Raw genomic sequence first — 24,012 nt, 5'->3', positions numbered from 1 at the left:
AATTGTTCATCCATGAAAAAAAGTTCGAAGAAGAAAAACATATATTCTATGTCCAATCCACCAGGGAAATCACAGAAAATCATCTCCCATAGATCCAGTCCATGCACAAAAATATATAAATAAGTCAACAATAATCCATAAGCAACAGCACAGAGCATCGTTTCCAATATATCCAGCCCATGTGCAAAAATAGAAAAATAAGTCAACAATGAGCCTAATTCATAAGGAAACGCACAGAGGATCGTTTCCAATAGTTCCAAACCATGCAAAAAATAGAAAAATAAGTAAATACCAAGCCATTCACAAGTCAGAGCCCCGAGAAGTGAACGACCGGTCAGGCATTTCTGTCCTTCCCAACTGGTATTAATGCAAAAGCAAAGTTCCATGCAGTTGCTTATTTGAAGGGGTTTATTCATGTCAAGCCCAGAGAGACAGCACCAAAAAATAGACAATCCAAAAGAAAAATAGATAAATAATAGCGCTAGCATTTCAGCTGCGTTCATAGCCCTCCAGGCCATGTTTCTCTCAGAGGAGACAGTAACGTTATCTGTAAGCATCAAGGTCTTGAAGATCTCTTACCGTTACTGCCCTTGATTCTTCTGGGGTGTCTCCATTTGGTCGAATCATTATCCTGCAGTTTCTGGTCCAAGTAGATTTAATCTTCCCGCTTTTCCTCAAGAAACGAGCTTCTCTCGCAAGATCAGCATTCCGTTTAGTGAGGTGCTCACTAAACGGAATTTCATCCATGTACTGGTCAGTACATGGATGAAATGAACACGCCCTCCAACATGAAAATAATTATTTCAAAACTACCATTCAAGCTCAGGGACAAGTTCAGATCGGCTGCTTGTGACATACAGGAAAGACACAATCGGAGAGCAAATTTCAAAGACTTGGTGCACTTTGTTGAAAAACAGGCTAGGATAAGCTCAGATCCTATCTTTGGCGACATTCAAGATCCTCACCCTTCCAACAAAGCTTCTGGATCAAGGTTTACTAAACCTCCCACCAAAAGAAGTAGCTTTGCTACTGCAATAACTAATGTGTCTGAAAGCTCAGAGAATGAGAATAATACTTACCCATCACCTGCCATCAAACAGCCATTGGAGGAGCCTGTAAAAAAGAATATTTCTTGTCAGCAATTAGAGAAACCTGTAAAAAGCAAAGTTACATATCTGAATGAAGGACCTCACAACAGAATTGCTTTTGAAAAACCATGTGCATTTTGTTCAGGAGACCACACATTGGAGTGGTGTAAAACATTTAAAGCAAGACCACACAAAGAAAAGGTGGATTTTCTCAGGTCAAAGGGTGCATGTTTTGGGTGTTTAACTTTGGGACACATGAGCAGAGAATGCAAACATGCCACTCTACTGCACATCAAGACTGAAGAGGATGGCTCTCACCAAGAAGTGAAATCATCTGGTGTGACATCCAAAGAAAAGCTAAGCAGTGCTCTGGTTTCCATGACAATCAGTGACCATAATGGGGCCGGTAAAGATTGCGCTCTTTCCATTCTGCCTGTAAAAATTAAACAAGTCAAAGGAAACACGTTTGCCCATACATATGCTTTTTTGGACCCTGGTAGTACTGCAACATTCTGTACTGAGAAGTTGATGAATGAGCTCAATATCCAGGGGCAGAGAACAGGAATTCTTCTAAAAACCATGGCGCAGGAGAAACCTGTTAACAGCTACAAAGTAACTGGCCTAGAAGTGTGCAGTCTTCAAGATGGCACCTTCCTGGAACTGCCTGAAGTATACACTCACTCAGAGATTCCTGTTACAAAGGAAAACATTCCCACACAGGATGACATCAGGAAATGGCCGTACCTCAGTGAAGTACAGCTGAACACTATTGATAAGGAGGTGGGACTGCTTATTGGACAGAATTGCCCAAAAGCTCTGGAACCATGGAGGGTTGTGAATATTGAAGGGAATGGCCCTTATGCAGTAAAGAGCCAGAATAAAAATAAGAAAAGGGTCATGTTGAAAATAGAAATATAAAATTGCAAATGGAGAATCAGGATACAAAATACAACAAAGTGAAAAAATGAATTGCTGTGATGTAAAAAGTAGGTTGAATTAAAGTGAAGTGACAAAAACACTTAAACTGACACTGTCCACTAAAATGAAGAGAAATGAATTAAGAATGCACGTGAACTTTAACCCCTCTTTTTATTGGACATAGACATGTCTAGTGATATTTAAACATTTAAATTCCCTCCAAAATGTTAACAGAGTGGCGTGAGGTCCAGATATATGGTTTGTTATCTGAGGGCAGCACCATGCCATACAGGCTTCATTTGAATAAAACATTTAAGAAAAGGTCAATATAATTTGTATCGCAAACTCTGACATCATCATTTAAAAGAAAAATGCACATTATCTTTAATGTTTTGGCCTTAATCTCTTTAAACTGCCAAATTCCTGTTATTTCCATTGGCCTTTGATCCATAGATGGAAACTACAAACTAGTGAGATGGAGAACGCTGCTCCACGGCTGTGATGAAGCCTTCAGTCGGACCATCATCTACCTGGCTGGTCTCCATGACAACACAGCGTCTAGTGTTGGATCACTGTTCATGGCCGGTATCCAGAAGTCTGGACTTCCCTCCAGGGTCAGATATGATCATGGTTGAAATCCCTGCTGCTGCTGGTTTGATGCTGGTTTGGTGCTGGTTTGATGCTGAAGAGGCCAGGATGAAACAGAGGCAGCGTTATTCCTGGCAGGTCAGAGCAGGACCAGAGGACGGAGAGACGGTGGCTGGAATCCAGTCGTGTCATTTCATTTATTCTTTTTAACTTTATGGAGCAGCATGGGTTGTTAGATTCTCTTCACTGCTGGTACCCTTCAGCTCCGCAGAGGGAACCAGACAACGCTGACAAGCTCTTCGGGGGGGACAGATTCAACCGGTTTACCTCCTCCTCCCGACCTCACACCACTCCCTCATACCCTGCTGGGTGCATCGTCTCCCCCCAGGATCATTAAAACACATCCAAACACACCTGTATTAGGTCATTCAATGGTCATAACCCCCCCAGAACTCAGTAAACGGCTCCTCCACCATCTGGTACGCATCCATCATCCTCATTGACAATCCAATTAACACACCCGCCCCATTCCTACATCAACAAGGATACTGAAAAGCATGGAAATCCTCACATTTTAAACGCTATAATAAGAGATCAGAGTCCATTTCAACTATCAATCAACAAGTGTTGAACATTTGTGTTGATGTGTTTTAATTCCACAGATCTCTTCTGTCTCTCTCTTCATCAGTGAGAGAAACTTTAAAAACCTGACGAAGCTGAAAACACGACAACAACAAAAGGAAAACTTGGAATGAAACGGAAACTTGTAAATACAAAGAAAACACCAGGGGAGCCACCTGACTCGGTGGAGGAGATGGCTGCTGTGCTGAGTAGCTCCGCCGCGGCAGCGTAGACATTTATCCGTCAGTAAATTTGTAGTAGGCACCTCCGTACTAGAACTCATCCAGAATTTAGACAAAGTGCTTGCTTGTCGAAGGAACCTCAAGTTCAAATTAAATGCTACATTTTGATGTACTGTTTTTTAACAAGAATATAATAACAATAAAGGATTTTTTACATAACATGAAATACATGAATATATGAGAAGTTTGTGGAATGCTGGAATTCAGAAACTTTGTACATCTTCATCTTCATCTTCATCATCATCACGATCCAGTCAGAGTCTGTCCACACAAACTGGTGCTGCTTCAACCTCTGAGGAAGATCAGGACACGACTCATCCGTCCTGGTCACTCTGTCTCTCTCCACCTGTAGAGGGAAGAAGAAAGAAGAGAGCAGATAAAGGAGTGTTTGCAGAGATCCCTCCATCAGCTGTAGAGGGAAGAAGAAAGAAGAGAGCAGATAAAGGAGTGTTTGCAGAGATCCCTCCATCAGCACATCCAGGACTTCAGAGTTCAAAGCTGCAGTGGAGCAGCTGTGTGTCTGAACATCCTGGAAGGCTGTCAGCTGGAATACACCTTTATTTCTGGACACGTGAACACCAAGGCAAGGCAAGGCAAGGCAAATTTATTTATATAGCACAATTCAACACAAGGTAATTCAAAGTGCTTTACATTGACATTAAAAGCGGCAAGACATAATAACAAATAGGTAAGAATAAGAAAAGAAGTACAATAATAAAAAGCACAAGCTGTTAAAAAAAAAGAAAAAAAAGACAGGTTTAATTTAAGAGTACACTTCCGTAAACAGTAATGTTTTTAGGCCTGATTTAAAGGGGCTGACAGTTGGAGCAGACCTCAGGTCTACAGGAAGTTTGTTCCACCGGTGAGGAGCAGAATAACTGAACGCTGCCTCACCTTGCTTGGTTCTGGTTCTTGGGAACCACAACAACCCAGATCCAGAAGAACCTCAGGGGTCTGGGAGCTTCATAGGGAACTAACAGATCAAGTATGTATTTTGGTCCAAGACCATTCAATGCTTTGTAGACCAGCAGTAAGATTTTAAACTCTATCCTTTGACTCACTGGAAGCCAGTGTAGTGATTTCATGACCGGTGTGATATGGTCCAGTTTCCTGGTGTTTGTAAGGACTCTGGCAGCAGCGTTCTGAATCAGCTGCAGCTGCCTGATAGATTTCTTGTTAAGGCCTGTAAAGATGCCATTGCAATAATCCAACCTACTGAAAATGAATGCATGAATAAGTTTTTCCATGTCTTGTTTGGACAGAATACCCCTAATTCTAGCAATGTTTTTTAGGTGGTAATAGGCAGATTTAGTGAGAAACTTTAGATGGCTGTTGAAGTTCAGGTCTGAGTCAATAATTACACCAATATTTCTGGTTGATTTGTAGCTGTCAATGACATGGAGGCAAGGTGAGCGCTGATCTTTTCCCTTTCATTTTTAGGGCCAAAAATGATCACCTCTGTCTTTTCTGCATTTAGCTGGAGAAAATTCTGGCACATCCACTCATTGATTTGGTGAATACAGTTACTCAATGAGATCAGGGGACTGTAGTCATGTGGTGACACTGAAATATAAAGCTGTGTGTCATCCGCATAAGTATGGTAGGAAATGTTGTGATGTTCCATAATCTGAGCTAGGGGTAGCATATAGATGTTGAATAGAAGCGGTCCGAGTATAGACCCTTGAGGAACCCCACATGTGATCTTGGTTCTCTCAGACTCATGGTTTCCTATTGACACAAAGAAGGCCCTATCAAGCAAGTAAGATTTAAACCATTGAAGCACAGTGCCGGTAAGTCCCACCCACTTTTCCAGTCTGCTGAGAAGAATGTTATGATCAACTGTGTCGAATGCAGCACTCAGATCCAATAATACCAGAACAGAGGATTTGCCTGCATCATTATTCAGATGAATATCATTTAGGACTTTGATGAGTACAGTCTCAGTGCTGTGGTGTGGCCGAAATCCAGACTGAAATGATGGTGTAAAACCCTGGGTGAATAATGCACAGGTGTTATCATTTATATAACGCTTTCTGATTACCTCTGCTTCACCTTTCATAGGATTGGCAACAGTGGTCATTTTAAACAAAACACAGTAGTGATCAGACAGAGCAACATCGTTCACCACAACCTCTGAGATATTAAGACCCTTGGAAATAATTAAATCTAAAACATGTCCTCGGTTATGCGTTGAATCTTTGACATGCTGGGAAAACCCAAAATTATCCAGAATATTTAAAAGTTCCTGAGCACATCCATCTTTGGGATTATCAACATGAATGTTAAAATCACCCACTAAAACAACACAGTCAAAATCCATGCACATAATTGACAGTAGTTTGGCAAACTCATCAAAGAACCTTGCATCATATTTGGGTGGTCTGTAGATGGTCACTAAGATTGCTCGACAGGGGGATTTTAATTGAATGGCACAACACTGGTCCACAACCAACATCTGGATTATCTGATTGGCTGACTGCTGTCTCTGTCTTTCTGTCCAATCCTGCAGCCTGTCATCATCCTCCTCTCACAGCTTCATGAGGAAAACAGCTGCTGAGAAGCTGCAGCTTCACTGGAAACACTGATCTTTGTTTTGATACCAACTGGTTTTAGTGCTGGAAGCAGCAGAACCGAATCCAACCTCCACTGACCTGAGAGTCTGCAGCTGGTAGTCTGGACTCTCCACCAGATCAGAAAGCTGCTTCACATCTGAATCATGCATGTAGTTGAACCTCAGGTACAGATGTTTCAGATGGGAGGGGTTGGACTTCAGAGCTGAGGCCAGAGAAGAACAGCTGATCCCTGACAACCCGCACCACTGCAATCTGAATAAAGAATTAAAGATACATTACAATTCATCATCATCATCATCATCATCATCATCATCATCATCATCATCATCATCATCATCATTTTACATGCTCCATACAGATGAGAATTAGAAAGGTGATGGACTTTATGAAGTCTGATATTCATATTGATGTCAAACATGTGATCAATAGTCTGCGTATATTTCTCTTCAGTATTATTGACTTGATGATTATAAAAGTCTGAGTTTGAGCTGAGCCAAATACTCGTCTAAATATGGAAACTAATTGATGCTCCAGGCTTTAATGTAGTCTTTATTGGCAGAAACATTTTTGGTAGAATTTGAATTCAAATATCAGTCTTTCTATGTAAATATTAAATGCAGGTAAAAGTTTATTGAAGCTGAGTTTTGATGTTAAAATTTGAACTTGGAACTCCATGTTTTTAAGGAGACATTTCTTCATCAATCAGTACATATTTGTCTGTTTAGGAGTTTTTTCAAACATTTTCTCTGAAAAAGTTGATTGAGTGACGACATAGTTTCAACACAATGTTTCTGATGTTCTTGTTGGATGTTTTGTTGCTGATGAAGGAAACTCATCGTCTAGACAGCAGCTTTATTTCAGTTTACTTACTTCAACATACATGTATTTATATTTCATTTTACACACTGAAAATCATAAAAAGTAATAATTTGTTGCACCTTATGTCTTGATGTCACCTGGATGAAATGATCTTAACAGTTATATTGAGGAATAATATTAAAAAAACATAGCAAAATATGTTTTTCCATGTTGAGAGTTTTATATTTAGTAAACTTGTATTTGTTGAAATGAAATGTAATGTTAGTCAAAGGAAGCCAACGTTGGTTTGACTGGTTTCAGCCACAGTAAGAAGTTATTCAGTAAATGAGCTCTATAACTCATATATTGGACGACTACACATTCAGTCTGTCCACTATTGTCTGTTGACTCTCTAAGTTTATTAACAGCATCTGGATGACATTTCTGAACGTATTAGCTGTTAAGTTAATTAATTTTTCCGAAGATGTTTTATTCCAGGTTCAGACACATCTCTGGTTCTTCATTTGTTCCTGTCTGACACATTCAGATGTTTAGTTTTATGTAATAAATCAGAAGAGGAACTTTAAGATGAAACTAAAGCAGAGAAGTAGAACTCAGAGCAGTCAGATGGTCAGTGTGGATCAGCAGAAGATCAGCCTGATGTCTGCAGGTTAGTGTCAACACAACTTTCACATCAGATTCATCTGAACACACAACTAAAACATGTCTGACATCAGAGTCTCCAGTCTGCAGTCTGGACTCTCCAGAAATCCACTCAGATGTTTCACTACTGAATCACGCAGGTTGTAGTTCCAGCTCAGGTTCAGATGTTTCAGATGGGAGGGGTTGGACTTCAGAGCTGAGACCAGAGAAGAACAGCTGATCTCTGACAACCTGCAGTCAACCAACCTGAATAAAGAAACAGGGAAATAAAAATCTAATCAGATGTTTTTTTTCTTTACATCAGTTCAGCTGACATGAAGACATGTGGTTTCTGACGGAGACGTTACAACATTTAGGTTAATTTCCCAGTCGCTGACTGGATGTTACCTCATTTATACATCATCTCATATTCCATCTGCTTTGTCATCAATTAACTTATGTTGATCAATTTTAATGCTTTGTCAGCAGTTTATGAAAATTGCCCCATCCTTCCTGAAAATCCAGTGAACTACATAAAGTTCTAGAAACTTCCTGCCTTTAATTTCGTTGTGCCCTCTGTAATGACAATAAAAAGTCTGAATCGGAATCTGAAAAGAGATGAAAGTTCATGAAGGCATGTTGTCCTTGAACCAGGTCCTGTTCTTTGTCCTCGACTGAACGTCTCCGTCCTCGTCTGACCTCAGCAGCTTCTTCCTGTCTGGTTCTGTCTGACAGTCAGGACCGTGTGAATGTTCTAACAGAACGGACTGATACTCGGATCACAGCAGGTTTGTGTCCAAATGAAAAGTGACTGAATGATGATGAAGCAGCAGGAAGTTGAGACGATAAACACACCTGAACCATCGATCAGAGGAGTGGACTATGGAGCAAGTTCAACACGGCCAGACTTTCAGAAGCTGCACCGACAAAAGCTGAACTAGAATCAGAACTCCTGGAGGTCCTGATGGTGCTTGTAAACTTCCTGTGTTAAGCAGGTTTTCCTCTTCACTCTTGAACAGTTGAACATGAACCCTCAGCTGAAACCAGCTCAGTCGTTCATCGAACAGTCAGTTCCGTTACATGCACATCTGAATCCAGCTGTTGGCAACAACCTAGCTAAAGATTAAACTGGAGGTTCAGAAAAAATATAAATGCACGAGAAGACAATTGATTATTGAGTGAGGTGCGTTCGACTCCGGGACACTAGGTGGCGCCACATACACTTTCTTGTTGGCATTCTTCCGGTACAATTAGTAAACAAGCGTGAAGGAGGACAACATGCAAAAAAATGTACGCTAACGATGCAGCAGCTCTGTTGTGTTGTTGTGACTGTTATTATTCCTGCGGCTCGTCACTTCCTGAAGGGGGAGCCCCGGGTCAGTCAGTAGCTCGGCTAAGTGTGGGTTGTGTATACATGCCAAAAAATAACTCGATTTGGACACATTATCTGGCACCAAAAGCTCAATCTCAAGAGCTTCAGTTCGGTTCGTCTACAGCCCGGCTAAGGTGTACACATTTAAAAATTCGATATAGGTCGGATTAAGACAACAATTCGACTTTCTGTTCTTTTGCATGTAAACGTTCTGACTGAATTCTGGTCAAAAGTTCTGGCTTCAGATTAATAATCAATGACAGATAAATGTTTTCATCAGTTAAATGGGGCGGCAGTAGCTCAGGTGGTAGAGCGGGTCGTCCAATGATCGGAAGGTCAGCGGTTCGATTCCCGCTCTATCCCAGTTTGCTGTCGTAGTGTCCTTGGGCAAGACACCTTACCCCGTGTGAATGTGTATGAATGTTGGTGGTGGTCGGAGGGGCCGTTTGGCGCGATATGGCAGCCACGCTTCCATCAGTCTGCCCCAGGGCAGCTCTGGCTACAAACGTAGCTATCACCACCAGAGAGAATGTGTATGAATGAATAATGCTCTCTGGGTGCCTAGAAGGGCGCTATATAAAGTCATTATTATTATTATTAAATGTCATCAGATCAACAGGATTGCTGATTTTAGTTTTTCAGGAAGGGAGGGGGGCAGCTGATCCAGCGGATCCAGCTGTTGAAACTACTGATGGAAGATCTCTCAGAAGCCAGAAAAGTCTGTTAGAAAATCACATTTGAGCCGATTCATCTTCATCTAAACTGGTTTCTCTTCCTGTTTACAACCTGCGAAGAGTTGGATAAAAAACTAAGAAAAACATAAAAAATAAAATAAAATGATTTTTCTGAGGGTTTTTTAATTAATTCTTCAGATGTTGAGCCAGAATATTTACAAAAGACACTAAATATAAGAGATTTTTTATGTTCATTTTTTTCTTAAATGTTTGTGATTAAAATTATTTAGTTACATCTTTGGAGAATTACAACTGGATGAATGTAGAAACATCTCCATGAACTGACCTGAGAGTCTCCAGTCTACAGTTTGGACTCTCCAGTCCATCAGACAGAAGCTTCACTCCTGAATCCTCCAGGTAGCTCTTATACAGGTCCAGTTTTGTCAGATGGGAGGGGTCGGACTTCAGAGCGGACGCAATGACTTCATAGTGAGTCTTTAAGAGTTTGCACTCAGCAAGCCTGTGATGAGAGAATGATGTCAGTTCTAATAAAATCTGTTATAAACAAACTGATGACAAAACAGACAGAGGTCTCATCTGCAACATCTGCAACATCTGCAGATGAAGGAGGAAACATGGCGTTACATTCAGGCTCCAATAATGTCAGTCATCTGATCCCCCAGTCAAAATGAAAACATCTGATTTAGGAAAAAAACATAGGAAGTCGTGGGTGGTGTCATTTCTGATATGCTTATGGGGGGCGGTGGCCAAGAGTGCGAGGGCCCGTTCATCGCTGCTTGCAGCTTTAATTAGGGCCCGAGCACTTACTCAGTCAAAAGTGTTACCGTGGCGACGATAGATGCCAAAAAGTGTGCCCCTTCTTCATCTGATTGGTCCATATTTAATAGTTCCTATTTTCTGCCATAACTTTTGAATGGTTCGACGTAAAGATTCGTGGGTGGTGTCATCGGACTCCGTTTTGAGTATTTGACCTTCATTGGCATGAATTAGCCCCGCCCCTTTTTCTGATGGCTCGATATTTGATAGATCCTATTTTCTGCTATATCTTTTGAATGGTTTGACATAAAGAGTCGTGGGTGGTGTCATCGGACATGGTTTTGAGTCCTTAAACACAATTGCTGCAAATTAGCCCCGCCCCTTCATCTGATTGGTCCATATCTGATAGTATCCGCTAAATGTCCAGGCCTGAAGAATCTACATCAAGTCATACAAGCTTCCACTGCAGCCTGAACGTGCACAAGGGTGCAAGTTCAGGCTGCTTGCAGCTTTAATTAGGGCCCGAGCCCTTACAGTGCGAAGGCCCTATTGTATCTGTATCTGTGAGGTGACCCAGAATAAACAAACACATCTGACTATAAAAGTTCTCATTTTGACGACAAAAAACAATATTAAAGGAACTAAACTGTTAATCTACACAGACTGATTGTGTTATTGATCACATCGGGACTCACTCAACTTCTGTGCGATCCTTCATAGCTGAGATCAGACTCTGTTTAAGCCCTTCTGTTGAGTCGTGCTTCTTCATGCCCAACTGATCCAGAACCGTGTCTGAAAATATAAATCAACAATAACAATAAAAACAAAAACACTAATGAAACTGACCCGAAAAAATAATAATAATATGACTGTTGGGACGTATTAAACTAAAGTGTGACCTGTAATTAACATCAGAAGTGTCTTTAATCAGTCAGTCTGAATGTTTAAAGGGTTAAAAGTGCTGACTGCTGTTTGGTGTCATGGTGTTCAAACGCTGAACATGGAGCAGACATTTCTTATATATACTGTATATTCACACTTGCGGAAATCCATATGTATGATTAAGTCAATGCCTAATGTATTGATCTTTTTTTTTTTTAACCTTGTCCGCACACATATTAATGGTTGATACCATGCCGGTAAAAACCTGAGGCATATATATGTGCATTATTTCTATATTTAGTATATATATTTAGTATATATACATTGAAGGAGGAAAAAGATTGTCCTTTATTCCTCCTTCAATGGGGAAATTCGCTTTGTGATGCTTACTGAAAAAGAAATATAAACAATAAACCACAGATTTTAAAAGTGTATCATATAGCAGGAGCACACGGAGGCCTCACATCAAGCACTGGAAATCTGAAACAAAAACCACAAACGAAACACAAAACCGACACGGAGCCGACCAAAACACGAGCAGCAATCGACCCAAATCTCGAGATCTGATCACGGTCTGAGCTAAGCTACCGCTAACTAACCCCAAAAACTACAGAGCAAGCATGCAGGTGAACAAGCAAGTGTGTATATCTATGTGTGTGTATGCGTGTATGTATATGACTATGTGTGTGTGTGTGTGTGTGTGTGTGTGTGTGTGTATGTGTAGCTATGTGTGTGTATGTGTACATCTATGAATACATGTATGTGTGTGGGTATGGGAGTGGGTATGGGAGTGTGTGTGTGTGTGTGTGTGTGTCCGTAAAAATCCTATCAAAGCTCCACCTGAAGTGTATCTATAGTGGGGGGGGAGCAAGTTGACAATGATCCCAATGACAATGATATTTGATTTTGAAAAGTGGGGGGGGCATGTCCCCCCTGTCCTCAGTACGCCGTGGCACTCACGGGCAGCAACGGCGTGCTGCCACTCACTCGCTTTATTTTATACTATTTATATACTTTTTCTACTTTTACTGTGACCACCAAATAATGTGGTTTTCCTGCCTCCACCTCATCCACAACATCTCCATCTCAGTCTCCGTGAAATTTAGTGGCACGGTTGCTCGACACGTCTCATTCATCCTGACGCAAACATGCTGCAGGAAGCCACTGCGCATGCTCAGTAGGCTCATTCATATGCAAATACTACTTTGCATTGCCCATTTATGGTATAAAGTGGGCGTGCAGAGGGCTGGATATGAGGCGAATTCACCTGCACAACCTTCCAGCTGGACTGTGTTTTATAAAGCGAACATTGCATGCAAGTGTGCGTGCACACGGTTTTATAAATCCGGCTTTTTTTTTGCGCCCGCTATTTTCGGCTTTTGGCAATCCTGCGCACTCTTTTATAAATGAGGCCCCTGGGCTTTGCTCCCTCTACCAACCCAGGGAGGGCCCTGCACTGAGCTCAGGTCTCCTCCTTAACCTGAGGAGGCAGGGTTGCCAGGGTTGCCGGTTGGCCAGAGGGGGCAGTAGAGCCCAGGACTCTGTGCATGTTTTTCTGAGGGAAGCTCACATTAGCTACCCAAGGGAACACGGGGAGGACATGCAAACTCCACACAGAAAGACCTTTCACCAACACCACCCAGGATGAGGGTTGAGGGTAGCACTAACACGCACTTCAGCGCCCACAGCGTCCCCGGCGGGAATCGAACCCAGGACCTTCTTGCTGTGAGACGCTGCACTACCAGCTGCAACACCGTGCCCCATTTCTACCTTTAATGTATTGATCTTGATGATGTTCCGTCTTCTCTCAGTAGATTGACGGCACAGATTCAACTCATTTCAGAATTGCAACCAAACAAAAAGAAACAAAAAGAGGAACTGAGGAAGACAGTTCAGACACAGAGATGGTTTTAGAAATGATGGTGAGAAGAGAAAAGTTTAACTGAGAAAAATGATTGTATCCTTGTCAGAGATTTTAATTTCTTATTTACAAATTCTGTGCTTTTATTTTCAGATTTTGAGTTTTATTCACGTATCTGACGTTGAGTTGACAACAGAAGTGATGAGGAGGGACCGTGCGTTCTCTCATTTCTTTCGTGAGGGTAGATCAACTCTCTTGGTGCAGCTGTACTGCCCCCGTTTTATTGGAGTATGTATTTAATTCTGGCTTCATATTACACATCGCTCCTTTAACAAAGGCAAGAAAGTACGAGCGCGACCAACGACATCACTAACAAACATCTGGAACTTATTGCTCTGGACAACCAGCCTTTTACAGCTGTTACAGATGTTGGGTTTTACAGATCTCTGAACTACATTGAACCTCATGACACAATTCCCAGTTGGTGTTTCCAGACGTGGCGTTACCTGAAAAACTTCATTCAAAGTACTGGCATATCAGATATCAGCAAATACTCAATATCCTGCATCCTTCCTATTTACACACACAAATCATGAAACAATATCTTTACCTTTATATCTTTTATTCCTCCTCCTCCTTTTCCTGTGTTTGTAACCAACGACTCCAGTAACCAATACCACCACCAGCAGCAGCAGCACACCCACCACCACTCCTACAATAACTCCAGTCCAGTCTGCAACAAAAAAACACAACAAGAATTAAAATGACAGTTTCTGTGTTTTTGATGTCAGGGATTTGAACCCGAGTCTCAACAGATCACAGCACACATGAACCTTCACAACTCTCTGTTACTGTTTGTAGGTGCAGTTTCTTGAATCTGCTTTATTGATTTATGACCAGTTCTTGAGCTAAAGTCAGTGACACGAGAGTTCTTTGAATGTTTCCACTATTTACTAAAACAAATAATTCAGAATAATTTAGCAACATTAAAAGTCTCCATCTATAGCAGGAGATGGATGCAGTTGTGGGATTCACGGTCAAAGACTGTTGCATTTTACCACAAAGAGATCATCCTGACACAGAGGGGACATGTAGGGCTCTACACACCTTCAGAGAGGTGGAAACAGTACGTGATGACTGTATCAGAGACAGGAAGTCTCAATCTGAAGGACTTATCTTCAGACCAGACAGACAGGAACATACAAATGTGAACTCAGTGATGAAGAGGAAACATACGTGAAATACACCTTTCTTCACATACCAAAAGGTAAGACAGTTAAAAGTGTTAGAGGCAGAATGAAAATAAGTTATTAAGAGTTTAGTTTTGGTCATGTCTAATGTTTAATTTGAATATTTATCTGAATGGATGTTGCGCCCTGAGATATGAAGATGAAAATAGTACCAGCGCATTTAAAACCTTAAAAACTAGCAATAAAATCTTAAAATCTATTCTAAAAGGGACAGGAAGTCAGTGGAGGGATGTCAGAACCGGAGATATATGCTCACATTTTCTGGTTCCAGTTTCGAGCTGCAGCGTTCTGGATTTACTGAAGTTGAAGGATTAACTGATCTAAACCAGCATACAGGAATTACAGCCATCCCGAAGTGTAGCTATAAAAGCATGTATGAGTCTTCCAACATCATTATAAACATAAATATGGCTTCACTTTGGCCAACAGTCGTAACTGGAAAAAGCAAGTTTCAAAGTAAATGATCGGGGTCGACCATCCCTCCATCCAGGGCCTGTACCGATCCAGGGTCAGGAAAAGAGCTAGGAACATCTCTGCAGATCCTCACACCCGGTACGCAAACTTTTCAAACATCCCCCGTCTGGTAGGAGCTGCAGATCACTGCTCACCAAAACCTCCGTCACAGAGACACTTTCTGGGGTCTCCTCCCAGTGGGACATGCCTGGAACACCTCCCTAGGGAGGAGGGACATGCCTGGAACACCTCCCTAGGGAGGAGGGACATGCCTGGAACACCTCCCTAGGGAGGCGTCCAGGAGGATTCGGTACAGATGCCCAAGCCACCTCAGCTGACTCCTCTCAATGTGAAGGAGCAGCGGCTCGACTCCGAGCTCCTCCCGGGTGACCGAACTCCTCACCCTATCTCTAAGGGAGCGTCCAGCCGCCCTGCGGAGGAAACTCATCTCGGCCGCTTGTATCCGCGATCTTGCGACCCAAAGTTCATGACCATAGGTGAGGGTAGGTGCGTAGATTGACCGGTAAATCGAGAGCTTCGCCTTTCAACTAAGCTCCTTCTTCACCACCACGGTCCGGCACATCGACCGCATAACTGTGGACGCTGCACCGATCCGTCTGTCAATCTCACGCTCCATCGTTCCCTCACTCGTGAACAAGATCCCGAGATACTTGAACTCCTCCACCTGAGGTAGGACTTCTCCACCCACCCGGAGAAAGCATGCCACCCTTTTCCGGTCGAGAACCATGGCCTCGGTCTTGGAGGTGCTGATTCTCATCCCTGCCGTGTCGCACTCGGCCGCAAACCGCCCCAGCACATGCTGGAGGTCCCGGACTGATGAAGCCAACAGGACAACGTCATCCGCAAAAAGCAGAGACGAAATCCTGTGGTTCCCAAACCGGATCCCCTCCGGCCCCTGGCTGCGCCTAGAAATCCTGTCCATAAAAATTATGAACAGGACCGGTGACAAAGGGCAGCCCTGCCGGAGTCCAACATGCACCGGGAACAAGTCTGATCTACTGCCAGCAATGCGAACCAGACTCCTGCTCCGATCATACAGAGACCGGACAGCCCTTAATAGAGGGCCCCGGACTCCATACTCACTCAGCACCCCCCACAGAATGGCACGAGGGACACGGTCAAATGCCTTCTCCAGATCCACAAAACACATGTAGACTGGTTGGGCAAATTCCCATGAACCCTCGAGCACCCTGCGGAGGGTGCTCGTTCAACTATCGGCTGTATTTTCCTCTCCAGTACCCTGGCATAGACTTTCCCGGGGAGGCTGAGAAGTGTGATCCCCCTGTAGTTGGAACACACTCTCCGGTCCCCCTTTTTAAACAGAGGGACCACCACCCCGGTTTGCCACCCCAGCGGTACTGTCCCCTTCCTCCATGCAATGTCGCAGAGGCGTGTCAACCAAGACAGCCCTACGACATCCAGAGACTTGAGGTACTCAGGGCGAATCTCATCCACCCCTGGTGCCACCGAGGAGCTTACGAACCACCTCAGTGACCTCGGCTTGGGTGATGGATGAGCACGCCTCCGAGTCCCCACTCTCTGCTTCCTCAGTGGAAGGCATGTCAAGCGGGTTGAGGAGATCCTCGAAGTATTCCTTCCACCGTCCGACAATGTCCCCAGTCGAGGTCAACAGCTCCCTACCCACACCATAAACGGTCCCGGCAGAGTACTGCTTCCCCCTTCTGAGGCGCCGCACGGTCCTCCAGAATTTCCTCGAGGCCGACCGAAAGTCTTCCTCCATGGCCTCCCCGAACTCCTCCCAGACCGGAGTTTTTGCCTCCAGGACTGCCCGAGCCGTGGCTTGCTTTGCCTGCCGGTACCCATCTACTGCGTCAGGAGTCCCACCGGCCAACATAGCCCGGTAGGACTCCTTCTTCAGTCTGACGGCATCCTGTACTTCTGGGGTCCACTACCGGGTTCTAGGATTGCCGCCACGACAGGCACCGGAGACCTTGCGACCACAAGGTGAGAGTTGAAGATGTCCCTGACAGAGGGCTCGGCCAGACGTTCCCAACAGACCCTCACAATCCGTTTGGGTCAGCCCGGTCTGTCCAGTACTTTACAAACAAAGGAAGTGAATGTGAGTCACAGACGTGTCAAGAACGTACAACTGGAAGTACTGCGTTACGAGTTTAACAAGCACTTTGGCAGCTATTTTAACTTTGTCTCAGCTATTTTATGTCTGAGACAAACTCAGTGAGTTAATTATGTTCCTTTACAATATGCTAATAAGGAAAAACTGCTAAACTGTGTTTTATTGTTCCTGCAACAGTAAATATCTGTTCTATTCTGTTTATTACAAAAAACCAACATGAACAATGGATTCAAACATCTGAATCTGCTGAGGTTTTTATTCTCCACATACCGTTCACATTCAGGTTGATGAAGTTCTTCTTATTTCCAGTAACGGTGCTGACGTTACACAGATATCTGCCCTGGTCCTGAACCTTCACTCCTCTCAGCAGCAGGGAAGCGTTTCCTCTGGAGATCTGGTCCTCAAACAGAGATGTTCTTCCTCTGAACCTCTGGTGCTGCTCTCCCAGTTGGTCTTGTTTGTGATGGTAGGAGTGAACCAGGGACTCTGGTGGAGTCTCTCGAATCCAGTGGATGACAACGTCATCATGAGCTGTGAAACTGCAGGGTAAGATACAAGTCTTGCTGACCTGACAGGAGACCTGTGTATCTGCAGAAACATCAGATGAAGATTCAGAAGAAGACATTAACAGGAAACTCAGCCACTTTGAGGAACATGCAGTTGTGTTATGTCTTCATTAAATATCTGCATATAAAAAAGCTGATAGAATAAATATGACCGGTCATAATTATGAACTTTAATGGAGGTTTTATTTTACCTACATAACATTTTATCATGCAGTTATAAACATAATGACTATCCAACTGATAAAATCTAATATTTTGTTTTTCTTTCTACGTTTGTTTCCATCCATCCCTGAGAGAAATAATTTATCCATCAGCCAGTGAGAATAAAAATTTTTCTAGTCTGAACAAACACGACTTCCATGTGAAACGATTTCACTGTCAATTCAGAATATCTAGATGCGTAACGCAAAAAACAACCACACAAGAACAAATGTTATCCAGAACTTAAAACAGCATCATCACCAACTGAATGAAGAAAAAAAATAAGTTTTGTGTCCTGAAATGTCCGTCATTCTCAAAACAGTCATATCAGCTATGCACCTGTTGTTTATTGTAACCGTGAGAGAGGCGCTTGGTTCACACGGGAAGCTTAGTCCCGTGTGGGCCAAGACTTAGCATGAGAACTGGCAGGCGGGGGTTGAAGGGGCAACCCCTTCCACGAGAAAGATATAAAGACGCGAGAGCCGGAAGTCCGTATTGAGAGTCTGCTGTGGGTCGGAGTGCACAACGCCCAGCCGGGGTTGATGGCTGCTCTTTGCCTGGACTGTCCGGCTCTCCCAGTCCTTCTGTGTTAAGGTAAGAGTTTAGGCCAAGCCCCTTGTGATTGTATGTTGCTCTGTCATTTGCGGGGGATAACTTGACACAGAGTTATCCTAGCAAAGGGCAGTCGTGTGTGAGTCTTTTGTTTGCACTGCTTGCTTGCTAATAAATGTATTCATTATAGCAAAAGCGAGTGTGTGTCTGATTCATTTTTGCACAGCCGACCGCTCTCGAACCTAAGTGATATTTCTCCCAAAACACCAACATAGATGAAGAGATCAAAACATTCAAACAACAACAGAACGTCCGAGTACATCGTCCTGACTACCAAACATGAACTCAACATAAAATATCACTGATTTCTGTTAAGATCCTTCTCTTCAGGCCGGTGAGTTCAGACGTCTCTTGTGACTGAAGACACGTTTAAAAATATAGAAACAGAAAAACACATTTGTTATTTAAAGGTTCTTATTAAATGTTTGTCCTAAAATAACTTTGAACAGCCTCCAGCTGATGTGAATTACTGCAGCCAGAGTTGTGATGATCAGCAGAAGACTTCATATTTCATCAACCGTCTTCCCTTTGGTGGTTTTCTTTTAAATCATAAACATTTTCTCCTTCCATATAAAACCTTTATGAGCCGAGCTCCTTCTGACTTTAAAGACTTAATCCTTCCATATTTTAATTATTAATCGATGAGCAGGATTCGTATTTTTCCAGTAAAGGTATAATGACTCCTTTTTTCCGCCCGGCCCTCAAAGTCCAACCCCACGTCCATGCCGTGAGAGGCCGGTAACGGCAAAAAAAGTACAGGATTGCCAGATAGGGCAACGTATGGTGGGTGGTTTATTGCCATCCAGGCCGTTACGGTAGCCATGAAGGCCTGCCTGGATCCACCTGGAAACTTTTGTCGGCTAACGGGGCTCTGGTGAAGCTAGGTGGACCAATCCTTCGCTTAGTGGATCAAAGAAGATTACAGAAACATTTATGAGAAACTTTCAGGAAAGATATTGTGCAGGATCATTTTAGAGAGACTCTCAAAAGAGATAGATAAACTACTCAGAGAGCAATAAGCCGGTTTCAGACAAGACAGATCATGCACCGACCACATCGCCACACTCCGCATCATTATCGAACAGACCATTGAATGGAACACTTCTCTCTAACTCACATTCATTGACTTCCACAAAGCATTTGACAGCCTGGACAGAGACACTCTATGGAAACTTAGGCACACTATGGCAGGGGTTCTTAACCTTTCTGACCTTGGGGCCCAATTTTTTCAGTACAGAGTGGCCCGGGGCCCATTAAATATAAACACTGTATAGCAGGGGTATTCAACTAAAACTTAAGAGGTCCATTTAGAGAAAATTTACTCAAGCGAAGGTCCAGAACATCATAATATATATATATATATATATATATATATATATATATATATATATATATATATATATATATATATATATATATATATGTGTATGTATGTATGTATGTATGTATGTATGTATGTATGTATGTATGTATGTGTGTATGCGTGTGTGTGTGTGTGTGTATGTATGTATGTATGTATGTATGTATGTGTGTGTGTGTGTGTGTGTGTGTGTGTGTGTGTGTGTGTGTGTGTGTGTGTGTGTGTGTGTGTGTGTGTGTGTGTGTGTGTGTGTGTGTGTGTGTGTGTGTGTGTGTGTGTGTGTGTGTGTGTGTGTGTGTGTGTGTGTGTGTGTGTGTGTGTGTGTGTGTATATATATTCAAGTAGCCTCATCGTTGTATCAACATCTGCATCTGACTGTTATATTAAAAAAAGTACATATTTGCCGATTAACATGTTTAACTTGAATTAAAAATATTTTTTTCTCTTAAAAATAAAGTAGATTTTATTTTATTTTTCAAATGCTATCTTATTTTATTTCTCTACCCGCAGTTTGAATTTCCCCTTTTCTTTGTTAATTGTCTCAACACATTTTTATAATAAATTAATATAAACACATCTTAACAATTTAACAGTTTTGCAGTTTTTCTTTCTTCCCCTCTTATAATCTTATGCCCCCACTTTCTGTTGTTCAGTGAGAGAACTGAGCTCTAACTTCTCCTGTCAGGACTTTAAATCTGGGCTGGATGGTGTCAGGTTCTCATATGCATGTGGAGGTGCTCATTGATGAGCCTGAAACGATATTTAGTTTTAATTATGTTCACTGTGGAGAAAGCTGCTTCACAGCTGTATCTGGACCCAAACATGGGCAGGATGTTTTAAGATGCTCAGCTTATTTTTCTGTGACTTCAGTTCAGACTTGAGTGGATATGTTTGATGAAAAACTTTGTGTTTTGTTTCAGTGGCCTTTCACTTTCGCACTTTGAACGCCACGGTCTCTGAACGTATGAGACACTGGTTTTGTCCCAGTGGGAAGACTGAACAGGATGAATTTGTCCATTCCGGGTTGCATATTTAAAAATACAGCGAGGACAAAACTTAGTTTGATTTTACTTTAAGTTATTTACATTAATAAGTTGTCAGGACTCAGTGTGTCGGGTTTCATCCGAGCCTGATCAGCTGCAACGGGCACAGCCCGCACCGCAGCTCTCTGGTCGGGCTGCAGCAGTTACTTTCCGATGCTTTTTCGAAAGCCCGAACAGTCCAGTCCAGCAGACAAGACAGCCCACGCATCTACATCTACCATCCTTCAGCAGTAACGACGGAGCCCACCGCCCGAGCGGCAGCCTCAGCCGACCTCCCCGGCCGCGGGGACGCGCCGGGATACATGATCAGATCACGCCCCGCTCGCTCGCTCTGGGCGCAGACCCAATTAATCGATCCCTGATCCTGGCGGATCTAAACCTACTCTGTGCAAAATGAAGGATTTTCTCTGTAAAGACACACCATTTCTCTTACTATTACACGTACAGCTAGCTGAGTGTCTTCTCCTCATTTGGTCGGGAGTTGCTATGCAGTCCCGCGGCCCACACGTACAAAACTGAATTTTTTTTGGCGGCCCACTAGATGGCGCTCGCGGCCGCGGCCCTATGGTTAAGAATCACTGCACTATGGTATTCCAAAGAAGTTCGTCACAATCACACAACAGCTATATCTACAATCATCCTGCAGAGTAATACACAATGGTCACCTCACAGACAGTTTCACGGTAGAGACAGGAGTCAGGCAGGGCTGTTTACTGTCTCCTTTCCTCTTCCTCTTGGCAGTCGGTTGGTTGATGAAGACAACAACAGCTGAGCAAAATCTGGGCATTCAGTGGACAATGTGGTCTCAATGTGGTCTCAATTAGAAAACCTAGATTTTGCAGATGACATAGTCCTCCTGTCTACCACCCAAGCACAAATGCAAACCAAATTCACAAAACTTGCCGAAAACAGCAGCCACTACAGGACTTCACGTCAACAAAAGCAAAACAAAGGTGATAAATACAGACCACACAACAAACAATATCATAAACCTGGATGGAGAGGCAATGGAAGAGGTGGACACATACACATATCTGGGAAGCATCGTAGGGAGGGATGGAGGCAGCGACAAAGACATACAAGCTAGAATAGGGAAAGCCAGAACAGCTTTTCTAATACTACGGCAAGTATGGAACTCCAAATTCATCTCCATGCAAGTCAACCTCTGCATCTTCAATTCCAACGTCAAGTCAGTTTTACTGTATGGTGCGGAAACATGGAGAACCACAAAAGCAACAACAAACAAACTGCAAACATTCATAAACAAATGCCTACGACATATCTTAGGAATTTACTGGCCTAACACCATCACAAACACAGAGCTCTGGAAAATCACACAACAAGAATAAATAGTAACCCAGATAAGACGTAGGAAATGGGGCTGGATCGGGCATACCTTGAGAAAACCAGCATCCAACACAACCAGGCAGGCCTTAACCTGGAACCCTCAGGGGAAAAGAAAACCGGGAAGACCCAAAAACAGCTGGAAAAGGTCTGTCGAGGCAGAACTCAAGGAGAAAGGAACATCTTGGAAGGAAGCAGAGAAGATCGCTCAACACCGAACCAGCTGGAAGAAGTTCATGAATGACCTATGCTCCCCAAAGAGCCAAAGGGTTTAAGTCAAGTTTTTCCAGCCAAACTAGGTTTTTTGAAGAGGACTTTGAAAGCAGTCTGGCAGTAAGAGTTCATTATTAATTCTGAAGGGAAATAACTACAATTTTACAACTTTACTGTAATTGTTTATCTTGACAGTTATAATTTTTATTATTATTACTTTTCATTTTCCATCCCATCCCATTTTTTTCCAATTTGGACTTGCCAATAAATAATCGATGAGCAGGATTCGTATTTTTCCAGTAAAGGTATAATGACTCATTTTTTCCGACCAAACGGAAACAAATCTACATTCAAACCTCCTGACAAACGAGCTCCATGTTGACGTCTTCACCACCACCTTGTGGTGAAAACTAAACACTACATCAGTAAAACAACATGAAGGACTTCTGATCAAAACACTGATAAAAATAGTTAAATACAAAAAAAGGTACATTTTAGTATTATTCTTGTTAGTACTACGATTTTTTTTGTAATTTGTATTGTTGAGTTTTATGCACATGTTTTTGCTAAATTGTTTAAAATAACCCACCAACATCTTGCTACGTCTTTTCTTTGATTCATGTCCAGAGACGCTTCTTCCTCCTGCTGTCGACGGTTGAAGAATCCCGTCACTAAAGTTTCAACTTACTTTCACCGTAGACACATTTATGGATTTAACTGATGTTTACCCGTATATTATATCCAAACTGACAATTTGTTGGATATTAGACGTTTTTATATGTTAGTCCTTTAAAAAATATCTGCTTACTCACCATCATTAGAGAAAACCGAGGAGCACAAAAACAGACCATAAAGCATGAAACTGATGATTCTGTTCATGTTCTTCATCTCTCGGCTTCAGTTGGACGGTTCATTCTGGACAAAAGTATTTCTGATTATTTCCTGCTTGATCAGTAAGTTGTCTCTATTTCATTTATGGTTTTGGACTTTGTGCGGTGGGTGTGTCCGTTGCCATGGTGACTCATCAGATTGAGCCTCACCTGAGATGTGCTGTTGCCGCCGTGAGAGACTCCAGAGGTAATTATTATCTAATTGATTGGCGTTGGTCAGGTGCAACCCAGAGATCCAAGAGCACCAGCACAGATGCCCACGTAGAGGTAAAAAGATATCTGGCAGAGCCGACCTCTCCAGAGGAGGAAACCTGCTCAGATACTGAGGAACGTGTCCCGCCTTGTATTGCAACCTTTTCAGGATGGCACAGCAGCATCTGCATTTATTAGTTTTTTTGTTTTATTTTATTTAGTTTTATTTCATTCTATTTTATTTTATTTTATTTTATTTTATTTTATTTTATTTTATTTATTTATTGTATTATATTATTGCAGTTAGGTAAAGGGAGGGAAAGCTAGGATAAGGGAATGGGTCTAGCTGGGTGCATGGGCGGTTAGGGTTAGGGGGGTTAAAGTTTGGGTTTAGGAGGGTTAGGGGTTGCGGCAGTAGCTCAAGTGGTAGAGCGGGTCGTAAGGTTGGCGGTTTGAATCCCGCTCCATCCCAGTTTGCTGTCTTGGGCAAGACACCTTACCCACCTTGCCCCGTGTGAATGTGTTTGAATGTGTATGTGTAATGGGAAATTTTGGTATAACAATGTCTGTTTCCTGTTTTCAAGTGAACATTCCTATGCCAAGGTCATGCTCCTTTGACACAGAGCCTGGCATGGTTGCCAGAGTGATATTTTGTCTAGTTGTTCCCAGCCTGGCCACTATAAGATAGCGGGTGCTTAAACATGGCTAGGGCATTACTGGCTGACTGAGTGTCTGT

General features: G+C 42.7%; 2 protein-coding genes across 2 annotated transcripts in view; both read right to left on the bottom strand.

Moving 5' to 3' along the window:
* The window catches only part of LOC133446254 (uncharacterized), a gene marked incomplete at its 5' end in the record, with an annotated part of 57,876 nt that extends 57,221 nt beyond the window's left edge, over positions 1–655 (bottom strand). Inside the window, one exon of the mRNA XM_061724254.1 lies at positions 580–655. Within this exon, the coding sequence (XP_061580238.1) occupies positions 580–655 (76 nt within the window). The remainder of the gene's footprint in view (positions 1–579) is intronic.
* Positions 656–2,135: 1,480 nt separating this feature from the next.
* LOC133446256 (NACHT, LRR and PYD domains-containing protein 14-like) lies at positions 2,136–23,151 on the bottom strand. The gene is made up of 8 exons (XM_061724256.1): positions 23,007–23,151; positions 17,126–17,443; positions 13,647–13,769; positions 10,989–11,085; positions 9,863–10,036; positions 7,561–7,737; positions 6,109–6,282; positions 2,136–3,803 (listed from the first exon to the last, which is right to left on the bottom strand). Exons 1-8 carry the CDS (start codon positions 23,080–23,082, stop codon positions 3,785–3,787), a joined length of 1,158 nt encoding a protein of 385 aa, XP_061580240.1. The 5' UTR covers positions 23,083–23,151; the 3' UTR covers positions 2,136–3,784.
* Positions 23,152–24,012: the final 861 nt, after the last annotated feature.

This window comes from Cololabis saira, chromosome 6 (genome assembly GCF_033807715.1).
Source record: "Cololabis saira isolate AMF1-May2022 chromosome 6, fColSai1.1, whole genome shotgun sequence".
NCBI classification, from domain to species: Eukaryota; Metazoa; Chordata; class Actinopteri; order Beloniformes; family Belonidae; genus Cololabis; species Cololabis saira.
Note: the sequence above shows the minus strand (reverse complement) of the source record. Positions and strands in the feature narration are given on the sequence as shown.